Raw genomic sequence first — 24,588 nt, 5'->3', positions numbered from 1 at the left:
AGGGAGGACACACTGAACATTCAAAGCATTGTAGCAAATAAAGAAATGCTACCTTTTAAAGAGGTCAGTGGATACTTAGCTGGTTAATGGCTAATTAGGTGTTTCAACAGGTGTTTTAAATTAGGAGAGCTTCTTCACATTGCTTTACTGACGTTGTCCAGTAGATGGCACCAAAGGAGAAGTTGTGCCCCCTTCCAAGTTCCCCTCAGTATCAACCGGGGCCAAAGGTTCCCATTTTAGGCCTTAGCTTGGCTACCTCAATGTGCCACTGTGTCATTCCCACATGGGAAGAATGTGTGTTACAGGACCGTGAAAAATTCTCTGTTGAGGGGCATTTAATGGTTTAATGGCTTGGGCTATTTGAATTAAATAAAAAAATCCAACAGTTTTTTTTTATTTTCTGCATAACAGGCAGCGTATATAACCATAACCATTTCATGTAATAACTTTCTGTGTTGTAGCTTTTAGAGGCATTAAAATCACCACCACTGAGAACAATTTTGTAGGTTTTGAAGTAGATAGATATAGTGGGTGAACTGTGATTGGGTCATGTGATGTCTACTGCAAGAGCTTCCATTTCTGGTCCTGGGGGTTGGGGGGGTTGGGGGGGTTGGGGGGGGGCAGAGTCCAGCACTTATATACATTTATATACAATCAATGGATTCAACACTTAAACACACATATATGTGCTTGATAAAAAAAATACATTCAAAATGTGAGATATTATTATGGTAGTTATTTTTCTAAGTGTTAGTTGGCTCAGAACTAGTTTACAAGTCTGTATACGCTTTCAGTCTTTGCACTTCAACCTACATAAGGTCTACACTGCACAAAAACGATATCTTAGCAAGTGAGATCAAATTAAATTTAGGCAATATGTCTAATATTTCTCATTTTGAGATTGTTGTAAGAATACTGAGTTGTTTTTAGATATTTTACTTAAATAATTTTATTAAATGAATTAAGCAAAATTTCTGATCAAATGTAGAAGTAAAAGCCACCATAGAGTCGACAAATACAGGTAAATCACAAGGATTTTAAATCAAATTCAAAAAATGAACATTGGGCCCATGTTTTATATATATTTATTTTGCTGAGGACTCTTATTGTAGAGGGAGGGGCTAGGAGCTGCCCCAGAGTGTCTGTGAGCAGCAAGACAAGAGCTGAGTAGCAAACAAGCTGTTCAAAAAAGAAAATAATTCACTTAACTAAACTTAAACTCAACTAAACCTAACTAAACTTAAAAATTAAAAAAAAAGTGAAAATTATTATACATGAACATCTATTCAAGATCATAATTCAATGTTTTAAAAATTAATTTAATGCTTTAAAGCGCTAGGAGCATTTTGGGAATTAATGTCAATGTTAAGACATGTAAGCATCAATATGGTATACATGTCCAGTACTATTAAATTTGTCAAATAAACCAAGCAACACATATATATAGAGAGAGAGAGACCCTGTCTCCTGCAGGTTGCCATTTTTGTTACAGCATCAAATCGTTGCTCTTTCTCTTCTCCACTGAGTGAGGAAAAGCCAGCTAAATATCTATTTTAACTCAAATATATTAATCATCCTTTCCAGGTTTAGTTAGAATGTAAAAATGAACCAAGAAAAAAACTATTGTCCTTTTTCAGCAGAACTGTGCAATAATGGTGACCAACTAGTAAAGGGATTTTACCAATTCCCATGTGTTTTTATAATAAACAAAACATTTCCGTTTAGTTGGACATGTGCGCTATGTTAAAGGGGATTTTATGCATAATTAAATCACTACAATAAAAACAAAGTCATTTACAGTTTCATGCAAAGTGTAGTGTGTTAACTGTAGGGAAACTTACTGACTCAGATTTCTTTATAGTGGTGGAGGAACCACGTCTACAACTCAAATAGAGCCATTTTATTTACTATCCAAAATCACCAGTCAACATACACATGTGAAGTTTTCTTTAGGGACTATCTTGCCTTATAACACACTACATGATCTCTCTGCCTTGACTGGATTTTGTAAGGTAGGTTTTAGGCCAAAACCTTCGCAAAATTACTCAGACATCAACCATTTCAAAGTAACAACTCTGTGAAGGAGCTTTCAGAGGCATTAACCTCTTCAGACGTCTGGTTCCTATCACCACCACTGTGAGCAACTCATTCAGTAAGTTTCTATGGAACTGAACATTTCACATCAAACCACTCTGAATATATGTAGTAAAATTCATGGTACCACACTGAGGTGAGTTTTTCTTTCAGTAGCAGTTTCTTTCAGAGCAACAGTTGGTAATTTTGTTAAACGATAAATGTTAAACTCTCAGGGCAAGTCTGGACATGCCTTCAGTGGAGGCAAGAAACATTTAGTAAATGGTTTCTCTAGTAACCCGGTCAGGCAAACCTTTTGTCCACAGTCAACACGTGTAACACGCACCCTACCAACAGCAACAACACGGCCAACTCGGACATAAATGAAGGCTCTCGGTGGCGGGTTTACTTCGTATCTAAGGAGTCACTGAGCCTTTTTGTTTCTTCTCTTCGTCTAAACTAGCCCAACAATAGCGAGCCCAACGGTGCCCGAGTGACAGTTACCTTGCACTTTACGACCTTGAGTCACCCCGACACAGGTAAGATGGTCATTCACGTCAGAGAAATCATTAACCATTAGCTTTACTCTGGACTTGAGTCGCAGACATTTATGGGACGATAAGTTAAAACCCGCTTATTAAACTTTATTTTCAAAGAATTAAGTATAATACCAATATCTCCTTGTAGAAAAGGTGGGTAGAGTTGTCTAACTCAAAGGGGAATTCCACGGATTTTTCAAAATTTCTGCACAGTTTTACAATAGTTTTGTGATACGGCTTTGGACTAAAACCTATTTCAGTAGATTTATTTTAACCTATTTATGGCGGAGAGATATATAAAGGGTGTTCTAAGACAAAATAGTCCCCAAAGAAAACGTATTTTTCTTTTTTTTTTTAGATTTATGACTATTTTGCCGTCATCAACATTACAAACAAAAGCTCAGAAGGCACGTGAAGGTTCACCAGTGGTTTTGACAGAAAATAAAATGGTTATATTTGTGTTGTAGACATTGTGACCCCTGGTTCCTGATATATCACCACCACTGTAAAGAAATCTGTTTGTAAGTTTCTCTACAGATGAACCATTCGGTTCACGTCAAACCATTCGGAATGACTTTGTTTACATCACAACCACTGAATTATGCAGACATTTTAAAAAAACGGTGGAATTCCCCTTTAAGCATAAATATAAACAATGATTCCAGTAGAATGAAAAAGTAGCTACCAAAGCTAACTTGAGGTAAAAATCAGGTCTCTGTATGTCCCTGGGTTCCCTGTAGAACTACAGCAGAACTCCTTGATAAATCCAGCCTCTACTGGGAAGTTTACTAGGCTATGTTCTTCTCTTTTTTGGGGATTTTCTAGGTCTGAAATAAAATGCTAAAGCTAAAGAGGTGCGAGCAACAGCGAAGTCGAGGCTGAAGTTGGCTTCCTTTCGCCAGCTTTTTGTTGGAAGTCTCCATTCCACCTTTGGTGTGTTATTTACTGAATGTAATGTTTATTTTCCATACGGGAATAATCAGAAAATAACAATCCATTCAAATTTTAGTACATGATACTGCGTACGCTTAGTTACTGCTCTCTACTATGTGATGGTTGCTTAATTAAAAGGGATGGTATTTTTTAAGTATATTCTTAAAGTAAACTAAGAGTTTATCATTACAAAACGCAATATAAACCACTTTGAAGAATGTTCTTTTTTACGTTAATTATTTACGTTGTTGGGCTGTACGCATGCGCGAAATATCAACGTTATATTATGACAAATGCCATCTTTTTTTAGAGAAATAAATCTGTTTTATTCGTCAGTTGTTATTCTTTATAATCTGCATATCCAAAATCGTTACAGATGGATATAAACAGCATTTTGGAATTAAACTCTTCAAACCCCAACGCTAGAATTAATTCATTCCTTCAGTGGCGGTAAAGAAATGCCTACAAACGACATAGTGCGAAATGTCATCATGTAGCCCGCGACGCAAGTTTACCACCCGTTTTCGGTCCCGCCTCTTGCGATAAGTTTGGCTAGCGGTTCATAGTTACAAGCGATTGGCTGGCCGTTTCCGAGCGTGAACTATTAGCCAATCACAGTGCAGGATTCCACCACCAGCCAATCATCGCGCAGGACGGGCGGGACGTGTCGGAATACGGGCGTGAAAAAACATCAACAAACTGCCGTAACGATTAGCTCGCTGATGGCGCCCCTGTTCCCGCCTCTGACTGCTGGCGCCTCGCAGGGCGCTGAATTTGAACGACCAGCGGCGGCTCCCGGTTATAAAAGCCCTCGAGTTTGTGTGGTTAAGTACAAACGGGCTGTAGAGGCTCACTGCACACTGGGCTTCAAGTTTGTGAAGTAAAATCCGAGTGACTGCGACGGCGAAGAAGAAAGTCTTCAGCCGGACTATGTAGTTCTGGACGGCTTTCCCTTCATGTGAGTACTGAGTTGATGAGTAGACATGTCCCAGCTTAACCCTTTTCCTTTATGGACATAACTTTGGGAGTGTGTTCTGTCTCAAATCTGCTGTGTTCTGCTGTTATATCTTATACTTACAGGGGCAGCTTCCCAGACCTAGATTGACCCCAAGTCTGGACTAAAAGTAATAACCAAAATTGATTCATTTTCAGTCCTTTAATTTAGTCAAGGACTGGGTTTAATCCAGGTCCAGAAACTCGGCCCATGTTGTTGTCTGGTTGCCTGTCACTATAGCCATTAATTGAGTCTTTTCCATTTTATAACAGCAGTTATTAAACAGCTTTTTGTCCAAACAGGGTTTAAGCATCTGAAAAGTTTGAGCATTGCACTGAGAAAAAAGCAAAGGCCTGCTGAAATAGTGTATTTTAATGGTGTGCTGGGGTGGGCAATATAACAATATTTTATTGTTATTTTGATACAAAACATGCTTTTCTGAGCATAACATGGATATAGTCAGTTTTTAAAGATTACTGATCAATGCTTTCTTACCAAGAGGGCAAAATTAGTCCTGTTTAACTGGATTTAGTGCAGTACAGTATGTGAAATGCTAAATAATAATCATTGTATTCATTGTTTTTGATTGTAGGTTTTAAATGTGACACTACTAGTGTATTTCATCTGTGTCAGAACATCGTTATGCATATCGTATATCATGAAAATGTCTTTAAGTATCATGACATACTATTTTTCTATTTTGTTAACCCCTGGTGTGTGCAAAACTTTTACATGAATAATATATATCAAATCTATTAAATCAATCACTTATTGCCAAAAGCAAACAAATGAAAGCCCAAATTGTGTTGATGTCATATATTTTATTCATGTCGAAATTATGTACACAAGCAAACAGGTAGCGTAACTAACCCATAATACCATTCATTGCTTCTCTGCTCTACTTTGTTATGGCTCAAACAAGTTGATTTTCTGGTGCCAGTAGTATCACATTAACCAAAATGTTTACGTTAGACCTCTTATTTAAGATTTTAGAATTATGTATAATGAGTACATCATGTTGTGAAGCTTATCTGGTTGTCAAGAAATTAGATCTTGGGTGTACTGCACCATGGGCTCCAAACAGATTAGACCGCACCCCCAGTAGTTATGCCATCAAGGCAATTCAACGCATTACTTTTTCAATGACTGCTAACATTGCATTGTGTGGTATATCGTTATATAAATAAGGCAGGACTTTCACAAGTATTGCCACGCATGTTTATATAATTGATATTCTCATAATAAATGTAGAAAGTCTTTGTTAAGTTATTGCAAGCAAGGCGAAGATATCGTGCTCACTTGTATTTTGAAAAGCTTAGTTTCCTCAAACTTTTGATGCAGTGCAGCATAGAGGGAAGAGTCAGCGTCTGTTCTACTCACCTGTTCACCTGCAACCCCACCTGGTGGTGTGACGTCACCAGGGCCGTGACAACAAGAGACACAAAATGTACACACACAGCAGAAAGGAGAGACACTAGTGTAAAGGTGGCATTCCTTCAGATGGGGCCTTGTAGAATGAGGAATTAGTTGTTTTGAAATTCATCATGGATCTTGTAGAGGTGGGTGGTAATGAGTTATATGTTGTCAGTATTAATAGTACTTTTTACTTTTACTCAGGTATCTTACAATTGCTAAAAACAAGCTGTGTTTACAGAGATATGTAAGGTCTCTGAACTGTAGTCAGCACTCTTTTTCTGTATGCCCTGCAGATAAATGCAGCAACATTGCTTGGAATAATCTGTTTTTTTCTCAGTACTCCAGTCTTATAAAAGGAGAAAACAACCATCAGACTCATACTTTGGACTTGGAGTGAATAAAACATGATGTAATCTGAGTGTTTTTCAGCCTGCTGCTACTTTTTGTACTCAACCAGTTACTTGTGCCTTGTTCTTCTTTACTGTTCGGTCCAGATTCACATTTAAACCAATGTTATTTGTCAGAATGTTCTTTGTTTATTTGCTCTGCAACTGTGGAAGTAAAAGTATGTCAAGTTTCACTTTTTGCCTGTTTTGTAAGTTACAATTTAGTTCACTAATGTGAATCCACTTGCTGTTCTTTCCCCCTGCTGCTGTTACATATAGTCGCCTGGGTTACATGTTGGGGTTGGTTTGTAGGCAGTGTTGTTAGCTGATTGTTTTATACACTCTACAATCACTAACCATACTGCCAACACAACGGCCTGCAAGCAAGCACAGATCATCGTCTACAGTCCCATACTGTTGTCAGACAGAGTAAAATATTATGTGGTAATGTTGTGGCATTCTGGACGGCTCCTGGAGAACTGATACTGTGTGGTCATTTGGCAGTGTAGTTAGCTGATTACAATGTACAGTAATCACTAACCTCACTACCAGCTGAACAACAGAACTTCTCAGCAGATATAGCTTTACACCTTTTGTTGTTATTGGTTATAAAAATTGTAATAAATTGCATTTTCATAATAAATAAAAAGACAAAACATCTACTTATTTGGGTGTCTGGCTTAAATATCTAAGTAGATAGTCCTTACATGATGACTCAGCCTTCTTTGGTCTAAATGTTCTAGCTAGTAATGTAAACAATGACTGCTCCAGTTGGCCAAATTCCATGAGTAAGTGTGGAAGAAATGGAACAAATTTACCTTTGTTATTAAAATAATGGGCTGTAGTAACAGCATGAGACTGAAGTTGACATAAAATTGACTAAGACATGAAGTTATGGTAGATGATGCAATGGATGAAACTGTAATCACAATAGACATGTTTTGAATGGTTCTTTGAGAAAAAGTCCTGGTGGCTAAAAAATGACATGGGTTTTTCAATGATGGGTAAAAAAAACTGCCTGCGAAAATTATATTGAGATCATTATCTTGGGATTATCTTTAAATAATGATCATGGGATATGTTAATTTGAGAAAAAATCTCAGGTCATTTTGCAGGCAGTTTTTTTTACCCATCACAGAAAAGCTCATGTAAGTTTTTCCCAACACACCTCCCCTCCAAATGTCATTTCAGGGGCTCTGTAAAAAGTAAGCTTCAGTCAAACAATGAGCCTCATTCACCAATATCTTCCTAAGTTTGTTCCTAAATGTGTTCTTGGTAAAGGTCCTAAGAAAAGTTCTATGTCAGATTCATTTGTGTTCTTAAAGTACAGAATTGTTCTCACCTTTGTGTTCTAGAGTGTGTGTATATTCTGATCTTACCTAAGAACAAACCCCAAATAAGAAAACATGAGTGAATGTCAGAATCTTTGTGAAAACTGTGTAAAAGGGTTTTAAGAAGAAATTTCTTTTTAACAGTTGGTGAATGAGGTCCAACGTTTCCTGTCAACATGCAGTATTGGGCAAATGCTTTTGGCACCTGGGTCATTCTACAGAAGCGTCCACTTTTTTATCTATTCATAGGAGTCACTGGTGTTACTGATCGTCCTTGGTGTTACACATAAAAAAGGTAACACCATGTAACCCTAACATGTTTTTTCAAGTGTAATATGTCTGAAAACGCTAGAGACTTTTAAATGGCCGTTTCCATAGAATAACTCACCTGAGAAAATGAGATTTAAAAAAAGGTATTTAATCTGTCAGTAAGCATTTTATTTCTCTGAAGAACTGTAATATTTGAATAAATACAAATAATATTAATAGAAAGAGTACTGATTGTACATATACCAGTGTTTTCATTTAACCATTTCAGAACCTCTCCTCGAGGAAGCCCATTATTTGCAGTTATCATTCAACACTTTGGCTAATCAGTCATTCATCAGGTGTGCTGGTGATGGAAATGAACAAATCTAGGAGAAATTTAAGAAATGTGTTGCTTTTTGCTGTGTTAAAGGGAAATTCTGCTGATTTCTCAAAATTTCAGCATAATTCAGTGGTTGAAATGTAAACAAAGTCATTCAGAGTGGTTTGATGTGAAATGGTGCTTTTGTGGAGAAATAATGCAAATATAGCCATTTTATTGACTGTCTAAAACCATCTTACACATGTCTTCTGAGTTTTCTATATGTAGTGTTGATGTTTGTACACTCTTAAAAACAGATGGTTCTTCAAGGGTTCTTTAGTAGAGCAAATGATTCTATATAGAACCATGAACACTCAAAGAACCCTTTGCACATTTAAAGCGTTCTTTTCATCATGAAATGGTTCTTCAGATTGATGGAGAATGTGCTGTAGGTGGTTCTATATAGAATATTTTTGAAAAGGGATCTATGTAGCACCGAAAATGGTTCTGCTGTTGTTATGATTTCAAACTTGTAACAATAGAAGATCACTTTTCACGTTCTCCTTAAATCTGCAATCGTGCAGAGGGTTCTTTGAGTGTTCATTGTTCTATGTAGTGGCAATTTCTTTACTAAAGAACAGCCGAAGAACCATCTTTTTTAACTGTGATAGTGACAAGTCTGAAAAAAAAAGTTTTCTTTGGGGACAGTTTTGCCTCACAGCACCCTGGATGTATCCCTCCGCCGTGAATGGATTTATATCAATTTATTGAAATATGTTTTAGACCAAAAACATTATCACAAAACTATCATAAAACAATGTCTCAGACATCGAATGTATTCATAAACACTTCGTATAATAACGTTTCCGTGAGGGAGCTGTTAGAGGTGGATGTCTGGTTCCTATCACCGCCACTGTGAACAGTTCTGACTCGGTAAGTTTCTCTAGAACGAAGCATTTCACACAAAACCACTCTGAATGACTTTGTGGACACGTTAACCTTATAATTATGCAGAAATTGTGAAAGATCGGAGGAGTTCACCTTTAATGTTTGCGATTATTCTGATTTTGCTTTTTTAACAGCAAAAACACAGCGTATAATAATAATACGCTCCAGTTTCACTTTGGCGTCTGGATATTTTATCTACAGTGTAGAGCAGAAAGAGTCCCGTCTCTGTGACTACCACGAAAGCATCCAGTTTCCTTGGCAACAGCGTCTAGCAACGCTTCCTTGCCAACCAGCCAGCGCTCTTTCCGGCGGCGGCCTAGAACAAGAGGATCATGAATGACCTGCAGGACTTCAGTGCTCTGGACAACCTCTCAGATTTGGAGAAGTATTTCACCGTGTTTGAAGGCTCGTCGCAGGAAGACGTGGCCTACGCGAAGGTCTTCTGGAATTCGCTGTCTCTGCAGCCACCAGTAGAGTCCAGCCTGGTCTCTGTAGACATCAGGCAGCGGCTGAAGGTGGCCAAGACCCCACAACGTGAGTTATACAGTTCGGTGTACGAGTATTTAACTCTTTGTGGGGACCCAAATTGAATTGAAAACGGTGAAATGCAGTACACACGACATTTCCATACTTTCCATAGTGATAAGATAATATACATGCCAAAATGAAAATAAAGCCTCTATTGCATTGTATTAACGTCGCTTGACCTCTTTGCTGAATGCACGATGATATGCTTTTAAAAACGCTGAATTCATGTCAGAGTTGAATAATCCACTTTACACTGTTATAGGGATGGGCAATATGATGATATTTTATCGTTAAAATGATAAATCACAATATGCTTTTCTGGGTGTATCATGCATAATTAGGCCTGTTTAATTGGATTTAGTGCAGAGCAGTTTGTGAAACGCTGAATAAAATCTTTGTAGTTGTAGTTATTATTATTATTATTATTGTTGTTGTTGTTGTTGTTATATGTGGCACTACAGGTTCTATTTTGTCTGTTACAACTGATTGTGATGCATATCATGCATCATTAAAATGTCTTGTATTGTGATATCGTATTTATGCAATATCGCCCCCTCCTAAAATGTGATGAATGCAGTTATATTGTTTTTCACTGGGCAGTGCTTTAAATTAATTTTCCTTATTGAAATGCAACAGTGAAAATAGCTAAATACAATGCACATATGACATCTTTTCCACAGGGGGCAGGCGGTATGCTTTCACATGTTTTCACATGTCTTGATCTCTTTTTTTTTGTACTTTGTACTTTAAATGTATTTGCCTCATTGAAATGTAACTAAAATGGTCAAATAGATAGATAGATAGATAGATAGATAGATAGATAGATAGATAGATAGATCATTTTAAAATGATTACAATTAGTACAAATAGTAGTGATTTAATGTATATCATTGCACATTATTTAACCATTTCCAAACCTCTCCTTGAGGAAAGCCCAGTATTTGACATTTAACAAATTTATGCAATGGATGGAGGCACAGAGGAAAAATCGATGCCTCCATCCATTGTACAATTATTATTCTAGCTAGCTCACATGATATGTATTTATGTTTATTATATTAATTCTGATTTATATATACATATGCAAGTGACCAATATATTGTGTTTTTATGTGTATCATTGTCTAAGCACCACCATTTCCAAAGCTCTCCTCAAGGAAGGCCAGTATTTATATTCACCATCCAATACCTATTTTATCTAATCAACCCTTTATTATTATTCATAAATTAAATCAGTTGCTGCTGATGGAATTTAACAAATCCATACATTCATAGGTGTGCAGTGAGACATCAAGAACTGAACCTGTTTTCTTCTAACATTTTTTGTTCTTCTAACCTTTTAATACAACAAGTACTGGTATTTATTCTAATGTTATATAGCATTTTACTGGTTATAAAAACTACTCTTACTACCAAGATAAACAGTTTTGCACAGTACTTTCATTATATATAGATATAAGTATGTATGTATATGTACAAAAGAAAAGTCCTAATTGTTTTGTTATGGTTATTTTCCTTGTTAGCCACCAACCATGGTCCCAGGCATTCATCAAACTCCAGTAAGTAACATGCTTTATTCTGCATTTCACTTCTTTCTCTCCCTTTCATTCACCCAATCTGACCCCATGTCCCCCTCCAGAGAATGATGAGATCCTTCAGAGGGCTTATCAGAGACAGATGGAGGACGAGAGGAAGAGATATATGGAAATGGTGAGGAACAATCTGTCTCTAAACTGCAGTGTCCTTGTATGAGCATAAGGCATCGAAAAGTCGGCGTCATAATTGTCATAACGATGACTTGCACAAAAAAACGGGTCATGGTCTTAATGAGAAATCCAAGAGGAAATGCTTCAAACCGGCTTTGCAGGCCAAGTATTGATAGCATCGGGAGATGACTCGTCCTCTCAAATTGAAGACGGTTCGATTCCGTGCTCAAGTGGCCTGTGATGTATGATGGTACTCTGAGATGTGCTGTGCTGGGCCCTCCATCACTTCTCTAAATCTTTATATGATAAAGGGTATGCATAACACCATGCCAGTCTCAACTTGCTGCAATGTAATTACTAAAGCACTTGTGAGAACAGAGATACGCAGATCATGCACAGTAAAATTAAGCCTTTAAGATGAATTTTAGTTTAAGGTGGCTGACAACGACTTAAAGGACTTTAAGATTCACTTGTAATTTGTGTTTGAAGACTAGCAAACCAGCTATAACTGCTTTATGGACAGACTAAGGTGCTGCATTTGGCCTGCAACTGCTTAACTGTGCTTTCAGCACTAATACTTGGCCTAAAGGTGTTAACTGTATGTAGGTTCAAGGTGCAAAAAACACCTCTTGGACCTCCTGAATGCCTCAAAATCAAAATCCTTGTAGGGTCCCAGAAAATAAATGTATGACATTATACTGTCTATTAGGGAAAAATAGATGCTCATCTACAAATTCAGGGAAAGGTCATTGTTTAGCAGCTTCACAAACAATCTGCTACAGTCTTTGATATTCCCACTAGAGATGCAGCGCTGGTCTGCCTCAGGGTGGTGCTGTAGCAAATTGGTTCACCCAGTTCAGAGGTCAGCAACCCAAATGTTAATAAGAGCCATTTTGTCCTTTCAACAAAAATCAAACTGCTTTGGGAGCCACAACATTTTATGTCCATTTTACCATCTGGGCTGTGAATATGACTCAATATGTGCTAATGTACTAATATAGGCTACAAAAATATTATCTAAACGAAAATGCAGATTTACTTTGCTCTGCTTTAAGCTTTAATTCAGCTATAAACACTTTTCTCTCATCTCCAGCAGGAAACTTTTCTGCAAAAGTAGAGTAGTTTCTTGTTAAATTTCAGACAACGTTCAACTTTTTATGAGGCTGAAGTCAGCTTTTCATTCGCAGCTTCTTGGCGCCAGAATGTAACTGCTGCACCATTTAAGGTGGAACGGGTGAATTCAAATGAGAAGCTTTCTCTTTGTCTAAGCGTTAGCTACTAGCTAGACTAGATTGTTGTCTGCATTGCTATAGTGATCAGCAGTCTGTGCGCCAACCTTCAGGATTAAAGGATGGGGAATTAGCAGCATTTATCCACCATTTAAGATAATTAATTAAATTAAAACTGTGTTAGAATGATCCGCAGCTTTATTTTACTGCAAAGAGGTTTATTTTATATATACCTAAAAATCTAATTCTGCTACCGCAACAGGGCAGTAATAGTGCCACATGTTGCCGACCCCTGACCTAGTTGGTCCTTCATAGCCCAGCAACTTGAATTATGCCCAGGATACCTCTGAAAAATTTCACAATATGCTGTTGTACATTTGTTAATCTGAAAACGTGCCTAATTCACCAAGAGTTTGGTGGAAAGAGTGAATTGTTACTTATTTCTCAAACCAAAGACAAAAAAGGAGATATATAAGATCTCAATTGATGTGTGGAAGACTATTACCAAACTGTAAAAAAGAATTTCCAGAAGAACAATTGTTAAACCAAACATTTTGTTGCCATTGAAGCTAACATCAGCAAAGCTATAGCGAGTTAGCAGCCCACCAACGCTGGAGTAGCCAGCCAACATGGTTCCTGCTGAATACCAAGGGGTATTTCGCACGCTGTGTAGGTTTATGCATCACCATCCTGTTCATGCTAATCTCATGCACAGATCTGGTTTAGCTTCACTCTAAATGGACATTGTTCTTAAGACAGGTAAGGCAGTTTCTCTCATTTTCTTCTGCAGATTCCCAGTATGATAAAGATTTCTCAAAACATCTTTTACCAATAGTCTGGCCTACAAGATAGGCACATTACACATGCATGTTATAGATGTGTAATCTTTCTTGTGAAGTGTACGTCTAATTGAGTTTTCTTCTATTCTTTGTAACTGTATACTAGCACTAATGGTGGATTGGGAGCCAGTTTGCAGTGGGCAGTTATAGATCTCTGATGAAAGATGACTTGAGATCAGAGGGGTTTTGCTGGGTGTGGATCTGGCAGGCAGAATCTGCTGGCTTTAAGCAAAAAGGCTCAGCAGACTGCATTAACAAAATGAACCTCCCACCAGCCTCACAGCGCACTTAAGATCACGGCGTAAATTGACCGCCACCACACGCCCCCGCGATTCAGGCTAGATCGCGCTGAAACTGCTGCAGCTGGATTAAATCTCTGTATAATTTTTTGTGAAGAATATGCGTTGGTTACAATAATAATATTCACCTGATTAGCATCGTAGTCTAGGCCACACACTCCAACATGTCCAGAGGAGCATACTTTAAATGGATAGTAGGACGTTTACCAGTATAAAGGTGAATACCAGTATAAAGTTACTACTGGATATGGCTTTAACCCCTTAACAAGCCAATTATTAACATTATTATTATTATTATTATTATTATTATTATCAATAAAAATGCAAAATTTTGTTAAGTATAAGTATACAATTATTGTCCAGGTCATGGAAAATATTGTGATAAGAATTTCAATTTATATCACCCACCCTTAAAGGGCCCATATCATGGAACACCAAAATTTTCCTCTTTTTTTAAACAAAATAGTCTGATGTAGTATGTAAACATTTTTAAATATTTTTAAATATATACTGTTCACTCCCCCAGTCTACACTCCATATATGGAAACTAAATTGCAAAAACAGCCCTGTTTTAAATGGACTGTTTTTGTGATGTCACAAGAAACAAACACATTTACATTTATCCGCCTATTCAGCCTACCACAGTTTAGTCCCACCCATTAATGCTAATGTTATTAGGAGTGTTGCAGCCAGGACTGATTTTTAAAGCCAAACAGAGCAGAGCTTATTTACATATATCAGTCTAAAAGACAGTGATTCTAAGGGAAGAGAGGATGGACAAGGGTCATGCACAAACAAATTATTTTGACTGTTTTTTTGTGCATTGAACCACACAAATGTCATAAGTGGATCTCAGAGAAAGAAATATAAGACCAGAAAAAAATAGGATTTGGGCTCCTTTAACGGATACCATCATTCCTCTAAAACATTTACAGCTCCTGATGTGTTGTGCGTTTCATATTATCAGCTAATAAAACTCTCCTGAGTGATTGTCCATCTTCTGTGTGCACCTGATGCTTTGAATCAGGACTAATGTGATGAAAGCAGTCTGGGGCGCTTTGATTTAGAGCCCTCCAATGCTGTCCAACTTGTGTAAATTCTCCCACTGCAGAACCACCAGGGAGCCAATTCAGTAATGCTATCCCAGAGTCTGGCATCTTTAACGAGCTTCTTAGCCCCACTTAGCCCTGCGCTCCTGTGCTGATGAATGTGCCTGTGGAGCCTCCATCTCTTGCTATGTCCTGCTAACCCCGACCACTAATCGGATTAGCAGGCCAAAGCCTGCAGTGTGTACTCTGCAGATCAATTCATCTGAAGGGGGCTCGGAGACTTCAGGGAAAGTCCATTTATCCCACTATGGGATCTGGAGTGAGGAAATGCCCTGTTTGAGACTGGAAATGGCTTTAAAATGCAGATAGTGTCACTTGTTTAACTCTCCAAGGCCCACAGGATCACACTTGGTGTAATTTATATCTTTTGATCATTTTATGGTTATAAAGTAACTGTAAGAGGAGCCTGAGGTGTGAAGTATCTTGTATAAATTTGTCTCCTTTTCAAAATGGTGTTTTGTGACACGAACAAAATAAAAACGCATGGATTTTTAGCCATGTTAGCTCTTTTTCTTTATACACTGCCTGGCCAAAAAAAAGTTACCATATGGAATTAGATAAGAAAATATATAAGAGCCTTTGACTGTATAATTACTGCAGTGATCAATATGTTTCAGCTGGCAACAATTCTTTTAACCTGAACTGACGCAGTGAGTAGCTTCTTATTTCTTAAGCAACCATGTCGGAAGATGAATCCTGTGGTCATGTGTTTCAGAAGGGTCAGATTATTGGCCTGCATCAAGCAAAGAAAACAACTAAGGAGACTGCCGAAATGACTGGAATTTGGTTAAGAACCGTCCAAATGTATTATTAAAGCCTGGAAGGATGGGCTGAGCCGTCAACTTTGCGGATGAAATGTGTTTGGAAATAAAATGACCATGATCAGACATCACTTAAACACTTGGAGAAGACGTATCGTAAAAAAACGACAATAGAATTCACAGTTATGTTTAATAGTGCAGAGAAGAGCATTTCACACACAATGCAATGAGAACTCACAGGATTGGGACTAAACAGTTGTGTGGCTATAAGAACACCACTTGTTAGTGAGGCTAACTAAAATGAGGTCAGCTGACTCCTTGAATATACTGACCATCAATGGATTTTTTCTTCGCTGATAGCAGTGTATTCAAGGACGACAATGCCAAGATTCATCGGGCTTAAATTGTGAAAGAGTGGTTCGGGGAGCATGAGGAATCATTTACTCACTTGAACTGGCACCACAGTCCTGATGTTCAGACTTTGGTTTGACTCTCCCGTCACCAATACAAGATTACAAGGCAAAAATGAATGCAGTAAAGCCAAAGATTACTGTTATGATGTTGCATAAGGTTGTCAAAACAATGCCACAGTGAGTGTGCACCATAATCAAAGCTAAAGGCAGGCCAACCAAATATTAGTGTGTCATTAAGGGGATAAAATTCACCTTGGCCCAGGATGAAATGAACTCCACAGTGCTGGTTAAATGCTCCAGCCAAAAAAGAGTGTTGAATGGCTACTTTGATTACTGAAATGCAACCTGCAGTCTTGCATTTTCAGTTTCAATGTATTGTTCTTTTATTTAATTATTTTTTTCTAAATTCCACTTCAAATTCAGTTTGCTTTGATGTGATTGCTCCTTCGTCAGCCAGTGTGAGGCCATTCAAAGGTCTGTTTTTGGGACACAGATGAGGCCTAGTCTTAGAAAACATTATAAGAGGTGATTATTAGAAATTCTTTTAAAGCATTTAAAAACCTTAGAACTTAACCCTCTATTGCACGATGTTGCATTAATGCAACAAACTCATTTTGCTCACTTAATAACATTACAATAACATTAATAACATAATAAGATGTACAATAACATTATATATAGTTAAAGACAATAATAGGGTTAACAATAAAGGGAAGAGTTTGAGTCAACGAAAAGCATGTACTTGGTCATACTATCTTTTAGTTGGCACATTTAAACCTCTTTTTTAACATTCAGTATCAATTTTTTCGTTATGAGAATTTGCAGAAATACGTTTGTTGCCTAGAAGCAACACTGTGCGACAGTGGAATGGATTTAGCCAGTCACAAGCCAGGTCTCACCACTTCAGGGAACATGGCTGTATGCCATTTCTTCCCATAGTCTCACAATGTTGCCTCAAGGCAACATACTCCAAAAAGACTCCTGCACGCATTATTTTTTTTTCATGTTTTGGAATTTAATAAACAGGACTGATTATTAATAATCATAATATATAATTTTATAATAATATAATTTAATAATCAAGGACCATTTTATGCAAGAAAAGTGAACGCAAGAAGGTGAGTTTTTTAAATTGCTCTCACAATGTGTGCAGTAGAGGGTTAAAGGATTTATATATTATCAAGAGCTCACCCTGATTGTGAAAAACCCTGTGGACGCATCGTTTCCCAGTGACAGAACTTCATGAACTTGTCCATGTGTTGGTCTCCCGTGACCCATTGTTAAGTTATTCACTTACAGCTTGCATTTAGACTGAAGAAGAGTTCTTCCCATTTCTCCACTGCTCCACTGAGAGCAATCAACATGGAAGCCCCAGGATAGATGGCCCTCTAGAGACCAAATTCATTTCATTCGAGTCCTCTTAACTAATTAACCTTCTTTCCTAGGCCTCCAAAGCAGAGATCTAGAGAGAAATGCTTGGCTTTATTAGGAAAAATTGCCTTTTCCATCAAAGAAACTCACTTAATGCTGGATGCAAAGTCAATTGTGCCATTTTTGCGTCCAGTGTCTTGTGTTACAACACAAAAGAATTAGGATACGAAGGCATGCTCTCATATCGTGGGTAATGTAATTCAGCCATTATACAGTTGGATGGAATTTACAGATGATTCTTTTGTGAGGCAAATTCCTTTAGATTTCACTTTGAGTGCTTTGGGAGCATGTAGCATGAGTAATGTTTATAGCAAACGATAATAATCAAATTCGACACTGCATTACTGTAACTGATTAACCTGCTGTGAAATAATGTCTGCTTGATAAATGGCTACAGAGGCCATATTCGGAATGGAATCAATCAAATGACATTAAACTCCAGCCAGCCATGTAGCCAGAAAGTGGGTGTGTTAAATGAGAGTTATGAGGCTTGTTTAGCAGTTGTAGCGGTTGGCTGCTGCTGCAAACTGCCAGCTGCCTTCTCAGCATCGCAAAGACTATATGCACATATGGGTTTTTGTGGGACCGAAACTCAGGTGGCCATAGACAACATCCTGGCTCGTTTTACCTTTACTATGTATCTCTCTTGACCCCTGTCATGACTTGTAATCAGGAATTCCAGACTGTTTTTGCACTGTAATTCTGTCTTATACATACTAAACTAACTTACACCTAGAATCTTCACACGTTTAGCACTTTGTACATATCTAATACAATTGTGGATCCACCAGATGTTTGTCTGATAGTTTCTGGTAGACTTTTAACATTACCCATCAGCTCATCTGGTGTGGGTGAGAGGAGCATGGGTTCTACTTTTGAGTCTTGGTTCCACTCTGTTTCATCCTTGTGCGTTTAAGGAGTTTTTCCATTTGAATCTTGGTTCCTCTGAGTGGTTCGTCGTCATGCTCTTTGGACGTTTTTCCTTTTGAGTCTTGGTTCCTCTCAGTATTTCTTCCTCATCCTCTTAGGGAGTTTCTCCTTTTGAGTCTTGGCTCCTCTCAGTGGTACTTTTTTATGTTCTTAAGGATTTTCCCCTTTTAAGTCTTGGTTCCTTTCAGTGATTCTTCCTTATGTTCTTAAGGATTTTTTCATTTTGAGTCTTGGTTCCTCTGAGTGGTTCTTCCTTGTACTCTTAGATAGTTTTTCCTTTTGAGGCTTGGTTCCTTGTGTTCTTAAGGAATTTCTCATTTTAAGTCTTGGCTGCTTTCCGTGATTCTGCCTTATGTTCTTAAGGAGTTTTTCCTTTTCAGTCTTGGTTCCTCCAAGTGTTTTTTTTTCATGCTCTCTGAAGTTTTTCCTTTTGAGTCTTGGCTCCCCTAAGTATTTCTTCCTTATACTCTTGGGGAGTTTCTCCTTTTGAGTCTTGGTTCCTCTCAGTGGTTCTTCTTCATACTCTTAGGGAGTTTCCTCTTGTGAGTCCTTGTTCCTCTCAGTGGTTCTTCTTTATGCTTTTAAGAAGTTTCTCCTTTTGAGTCTTGGTTCCTCTCAGTATTTCGTCCTTGTGCTCTTAAGGAGTTTCTCTTTTTGAGTCTTAGTTCCTCTGAGTGGTTCTCCTTCAAGCTCTTTGAACGTTTTTCCTTTCGAGTCTTGGTTCCTCTCAGTGGTTCCTCCTTATGTTCTTAAGGAATTTCTCCTTTTTAGTCTTAGTTCCTCTTGGTGGTTCTTCCTTATGTTCTTAATGAGTTTCTCGTTTTTAGTCTTAGTTCCTCTCAGTGGTTCTTCCTATGTTCTTAACCAGTTTCTCTTTTTAAGTCTTGGTTCCTCTCAGTAGTTCTTCCTTATACACTTAGGGAGTTTCTCCTTTTGAGTCTTGGTTCCTCTCAGTATTTCTTCCTCATGCTTTTAAGGAGTTTTTTCTTTTGAGTCTTGGTTCCTCTGAGTGGTTCTTCCTTTCAGTGATTCTTGGATCTTAGTTTCTCTTATTTACTCAGTATTTCTTCCTCATACTCCTAGGGATTTTCTCCTTTTGAGTCTGGGTTCATCTCAGTGGTTCTTCCTTATGTTCTTAAGGAGTTCTCCTTTTGAATCTTGGTCCCTTTGAGCAGTTCTTCTGCATGCTCTTTGAAAGCTTTTGCTTTTAAGTCTTGGTTCCTCTCAGTATTTCGTCCTTATGTTCTTAATGGCTTTCTCTATTTGAGTCTTGGTTCCTTTCAGTATTTCCTCTTAATGCTCCAAGGGAATTTTCCTTTTTCAGCCTTGGCTCCTCTAATTGTTTCTTTCACATATAATATAATAATGTTGTAAAAAACAAACTTCTACATAAATAAGTTAAACTGAATTGAACTGATCATGTGCTGCATGCCGCTTCACTGCTTGTGTCTTTTCCTTGAAGGCGAAGAAACGAGATGAGATCATGATGCTCTTAAAGAAGCAAAGAGAAGAGCGCATTAAGGTAAGGATTGAGGTACAGGATGAATCCACTTTGCCTCCTTCATAAAACCTTATTGCTGGTTCTCTTCATTTCTGTCTAGTTGCAAATATGACTGTGCATGAATCACCCCAGTTAGAGCCTGTGTGGATTTGGAAAGGGCAGGAGAGGACTCCTCTAGACAGCCAAGTGTTTTATTTCTCTCCTATCCATTAGAGTGCTTTCTCTCGCTGCTTCTCCCTCTCCTCAGCACTTTTTCCTCAAAGCCTCAGCATTTCTGAATCTGGCCACCCCAGAGAAAAGGGGAGTGGAGTGGGCTGGAACTGAGCCCCCACTGGGCCTTCATTTCTCTTTGGGGAAAAGGGTGATGATTAGAGGCTGCTGGGGCTTTATCCTCCCCCCGCAGCATACCCTACCAGTCATGTTTAATCAGACCATCATAGCCAGTGTCTGCTTTTACATGCTTACTTTGCACAAACGTGCGTAAAAGCAATACGCCATTAGAGGCAGTGCGTTTTAGGGATTTTATCTTGATTAATGTGAAGCAGACAAGTTCATATAATAAATCAATTAAATAAACAGTTTCAAACTGAAATTACTAACAAAAAAGGCCCATATTCTACATTTTTCTACATTTTCCCTGAAGTCCACTTACAATATGTGTGGTTTTATGTACCAGAAACATAATTCATTTTTATATTACCTCTCTTTATATTTTAGACTGATGTATGTATGACCTCTGTTCTGATTAGCCACTGTGTATTGCACCTCATTCAAAAAGCAGTATGAGCTGAAAATACTCTTCATAACTTCAGTGTGAATTGGCAGAGCTAAACTGCTGTAGGCTGTATAGGCAGATATATGAATGTGAATGTGTTGGTCTTTGTGACATAAAAGCAGTGAATTCAAAACAGGCTTTTTTGCAGGTTAGCTTCTATAAACTCACTGTATGGACTGGGGAGTACAATGAACTATATTATTTTTAAAAAGTGAGGAGATTTTAATTTTCCATGATATGAGCCCTTTGATAAGAATGTGTTATTAACAATCACAATCACAACATTCTTACACCATACAGTGTAGTTTGCCAACAGTATGGTTGTCAAGCAACATAACTTTTTAAACCAAAAACATAGAGGGACTTTCATATTCCATTCACAAAGATTCACTTATATTCACAATAGATCACTAATTATTTAATGGTTATAACAAAATGACTATAATAAAAAGTTGTTCTCTTATTATTATTGCATTTTTCATTTTTTGTTATTAAATAAGTTGTCTTTATTTTTTGCAAGTGAGCCCATTTCCTATGTAAAGCTGTAAATCTCTCTTCATAGCTGTGAAATGTTAACTGTGTGTTCTTCACAGAAAGAGATGATATCCTTACAGCACAAGCCAAGAAGGTCGGACCCGACTGAGAGGTACCAGAGACAGTTTGAGCTGCTAAACTTCAGATTCCTTCGGGGATGCAGCAGTAGAGAAATGATGCTTTGAATTGCTTACGATAAGAGAGGCAGGGTGATAGAGCCCTGCATTGATCGTGTGGATACAGAGGCAGTAACCCTATCCTGACTGGGAATTTACTGCTGGGGAAAGTGGGAGGGGGAGCTGTTTTGCTGAGGCTGCTGCCATAAATCACATCTAATTAAAATAAAGGAAAACAAATAATTGGCTACCCTCCTTTAATTCTCGGTAGAGGAATTGCTCCAACTTTACAGGTAAGAGGAAAAAGGATGTGTGTATGTGGAGGGGTGTGTGGGGGGAGAGGGGAGGGAGTGTGTGAGCTGGGTTTTGTACATGCATATGACAAAAACAGGAAGAAATGAGCCTGACTTTGTAAAGTGCTTTGTTCTTTAACAAAAGCTCAATTTTTTTTCATTTTTACAATAGAAAGGCTGCATTAATTTACTCAGATTTACAGTCAGTGATGTATGTAGAACTTTCAGAAGACCTAGACTGTTAATCTGACGTGGTAAACCTGAAGACCTGACCAGGGGGAGAGCTCGCTTGCCTGTATCTACCTACATACCACAGAGAAAAAATACTGATTGGACAGTTTTCTGTTTGGTGTTTCAGAAATCCAAATAAAATTTAATGATGAAATATGATTATATATGATTTAATGGTGATATATATATATATATATATATATATATATATATATATATATATATATATATATATATATATAAATGAAGATACAAGGTTTTGTTCTGACAGCATATATATATACACATACATATATATGTGTTGTCAGAACAAAACCTCATTTCTCCATTTTTCAGTTTTTGACATAATTTGAAAATGCCTGTTGTTCTTTACATTGTGTGTAAATTTAATGAAGAATTGACCCAAAATTACTTGGAAAAATGTCTGGTTCCATTGACTTACATTAAAAGTAAAGTATGTTTTTTCCTTCTACTGTAAAGTTACCATTTTGGAGATATGAGGTTTTGTTTCAAAAGTAGCAATATATACATGGTATATATATATATATATATATATATATATATTTATTTATATGTGCGTGTGTGTGTGTGTGTATGTGTGTATACCATGTATATATTGCTGCTTTTGAAACAAAACCTCATATCCTCTCAACCTCATAACCTCACAAGGTATATATATATATATATATATATATATATATATATCTCACTGCTGTGGGAACAAGACCTTGTATCTCCAAAATGACAACTTTACAGGAGAAGAAAAAAACATGCTTTACTTTTCATGTACATCAGTGGAGCCAGACATTTTTCCAAGGAATTTTGGGCCATTTCTTTCGGTTCATTCTTCATTAAATTTACACATACACAACATTAGATGTAAAGAGCAACAGGCACTTTCAAATTATGTCAAAAACTGCAAAACTGCAGATACAAGGTTTTGTTCCAACCTATATATATAATAAGCTACAGTTGAGCCAAGACAGTTCAAATCCATTGATTTACTGTCTTACTATATAAAACAGTTCTTTTGCTGATTAATGTATGATGTGCCTCACTCTGTAACACTTTCCCTAAATCACTAAGGATGGCTACTCTGTGTGTATTAGCTGCCAGCTAAGGTGAGGATGAACAGTGCAGCACTTTCTTTACTGCTGATAAAACATTTCTAGTATGCGCATCTTAAAATGATGGCAAGGTACAGACACGTCAAGGCAGAGGCTCTCAGTGGGACTCCTATAGAGACCACAAGCTCTGCACCTTTTTGTGTGCTGCTGTAGCTTGGTAATTAGCTGAGGGGTTGAAACATTTGTGTTAGATTAGGAACAATATAACTATGTGTAGCACACCCTAGTACAATGTGTTCTATGTAAGCCTGCTTGCTTGAAATAATTCTATTATACTGTGTTTTTACAGCGTTTCTCTAAAGACTCCACCTGAGGTTCTGGATCAGGACATAAAAGAAGTCCAAGCGCTAATATGAAGGGCACCTTCAGCTGTATGCAATAACCAGAGACATTCCTCCTCTCCTACTAAAAACATCTCTGTTTAAGACATTTTAGATTCTGGAGAGTAAGCGTGGATGAAAGTACACGTTATGAGTGAATGGCTGTATGTGACATCGGCTGTCAGAGAAAAAAGTGAGAATTTTTGCAAATATTTGCCTTGTTGAGAAATGTCTCATAGCCATTTGTATCAAAGTAGCCCCCATGAAGCAGTCACCACTGAGGCTGGCTCACCAAACTCCACATTAGTTACCACTTTATATCCCATGACTCCTTGCTACAGAAGATTCAACAGAGCAGTGCAAACAAATTGTACAAAAGACACAGCATTATGTAAATCCCTGTTATTAAAGTGGGATACTTTTACTGTCAAAGTGGGACACTTCATTTCTTTACACTGTGAAAAACAGAGCATGATACTTTAATGAACATATTAGGGTTAATTTTGCTTGTAATGTGCTTTAAAGGTATTTTTGACTGATATTTGTGTGTCTGTTGAAGAAATTTCAAAGTAAGCCTGTCCAGTTGCTTTATGGTTTTTGAAAATCCAAGCAGGTTATTTATTTAAGAAAGAACAAACACAAGCCTCTGAATCTCCAATGTCCAACGGGGTGAGAAACTCTATAGGCCAGTACTTATTACTCATAATTGATAATTGCAATTCGCTGCTGTCGGAACAAAACCTCGTATCTTTATTTTTGTCATTTTTCACTTTTTGAGGTAATTTGAAAATGCCTGTTGTCCTTTACATTGTGTGTAAATTTCATGATGAATGGACCAAAATAAATGTCCCAGAATGACTTAAATTAAAAGTAAAGTAGGTTTTCTCCTTCTCCTGTAAAGTTCTCGTTTTGGAGATACGCGGTTTTGTTCAGACAACAACGAATTGTATCTTGTATCTGACATGGGAATAAATCATGAGCACAACAAAACAGTATTCACCCATTAGCCTCCCAGTAGTGGATTTGTGATAATGGTGGTATCTCTGCATTTCCTGAATTTTAGTGGATATTATGCACTATAAAGGGTAAAATACCTAAAATCCTTGCAATACTGCATTGAGGAATGTTATTTTTACACTGTTGGATGCTGATGCCTTTTTAGCAAAGTGGCCAACCTCAACCCATCCTCAAAAGGAGATTCCTAGTCTTAAATTGCTCCATCCCAACTTTTTTGGAACGCTTTTTTGTATTTTACTTAC

General features: G+C 37.5%; 1 protein-coding gene across 1 annotated transcript; it reads left to right on the top strand.

The window, feature by feature from the left end:
• Window positions 1-6,049: 6,049 nt before the first annotated feature.
• On the top strand, window positions 6,050-23,427 carry hoatz (HOATZ cilia and flagella associated protein). The gene is made up of 7 exons (XM_036580892.1): window positions 6,050-6,098; window positions 9,390-9,722; window positions 11,239-11,274; window positions 11,355-11,425; window positions 19,895-19,954; window positions 21,302-21,354; window positions 23,299-23,427. The coding sequence occupies exons 2-7, from the start codon at window positions 9,521-9,523 to the stop codon at window positions 23,363-23,365; spliced, it is 489 nt and encodes a 162-aa protein (XP_036436785.1). The 5' UTR covers window positions 6,050-6,098; window positions 9,390-9,520; the 3' UTR covers window positions 23,366-23,427.
• Window positions 23,428-24,588: the final 1,161 nt, after the last annotated feature.

This window comes from Colossoma macropomum, unplaced genomic scaffold (assembly GCF_904425465.1).
Source record: "Colossoma macropomum unplaced genomic scaffold, Colossoma_macropomum, whole genome shotgun sequence".
NCBI lineage: Eukaryota > Metazoa > Chordata > Actinopteri > Characiformes > Serrasalmidae > Colossoma > Colossoma macropomum.
The sequence above is the reverse complement of the archived record's forward strand: the minus strand, read 5'-3'. Positions and strand labels throughout refer to the sequence as shown.

What these genes read in the sequence shown, in the direction of transcription:
- hoatz (XM_036580892.1), top strand. Translation starts at nt 9,521, where the DNA reads ATGAATGACCTGCAGGACTTCAGTGCTCTGGACAACCTCTCAGATTTG. An exon ending in CAGGCATTCATCAAACTCCA is followed by an intron (nt 11,275 to 11,354) that starts GTAAGTAACATG and finishes GTCCCCCTCCAG; the next exon opens with AGAATGATGAGATCCTTCAG. An exon ending in AAAGAGAAGAGCGCATTAAG is followed by an intron (nt 19,955 to 21,301) that starts GTAAGGATTGAG and finishes TGTTCTTCACAG; the next exon opens with AAAGAGATGATATCCTTACA.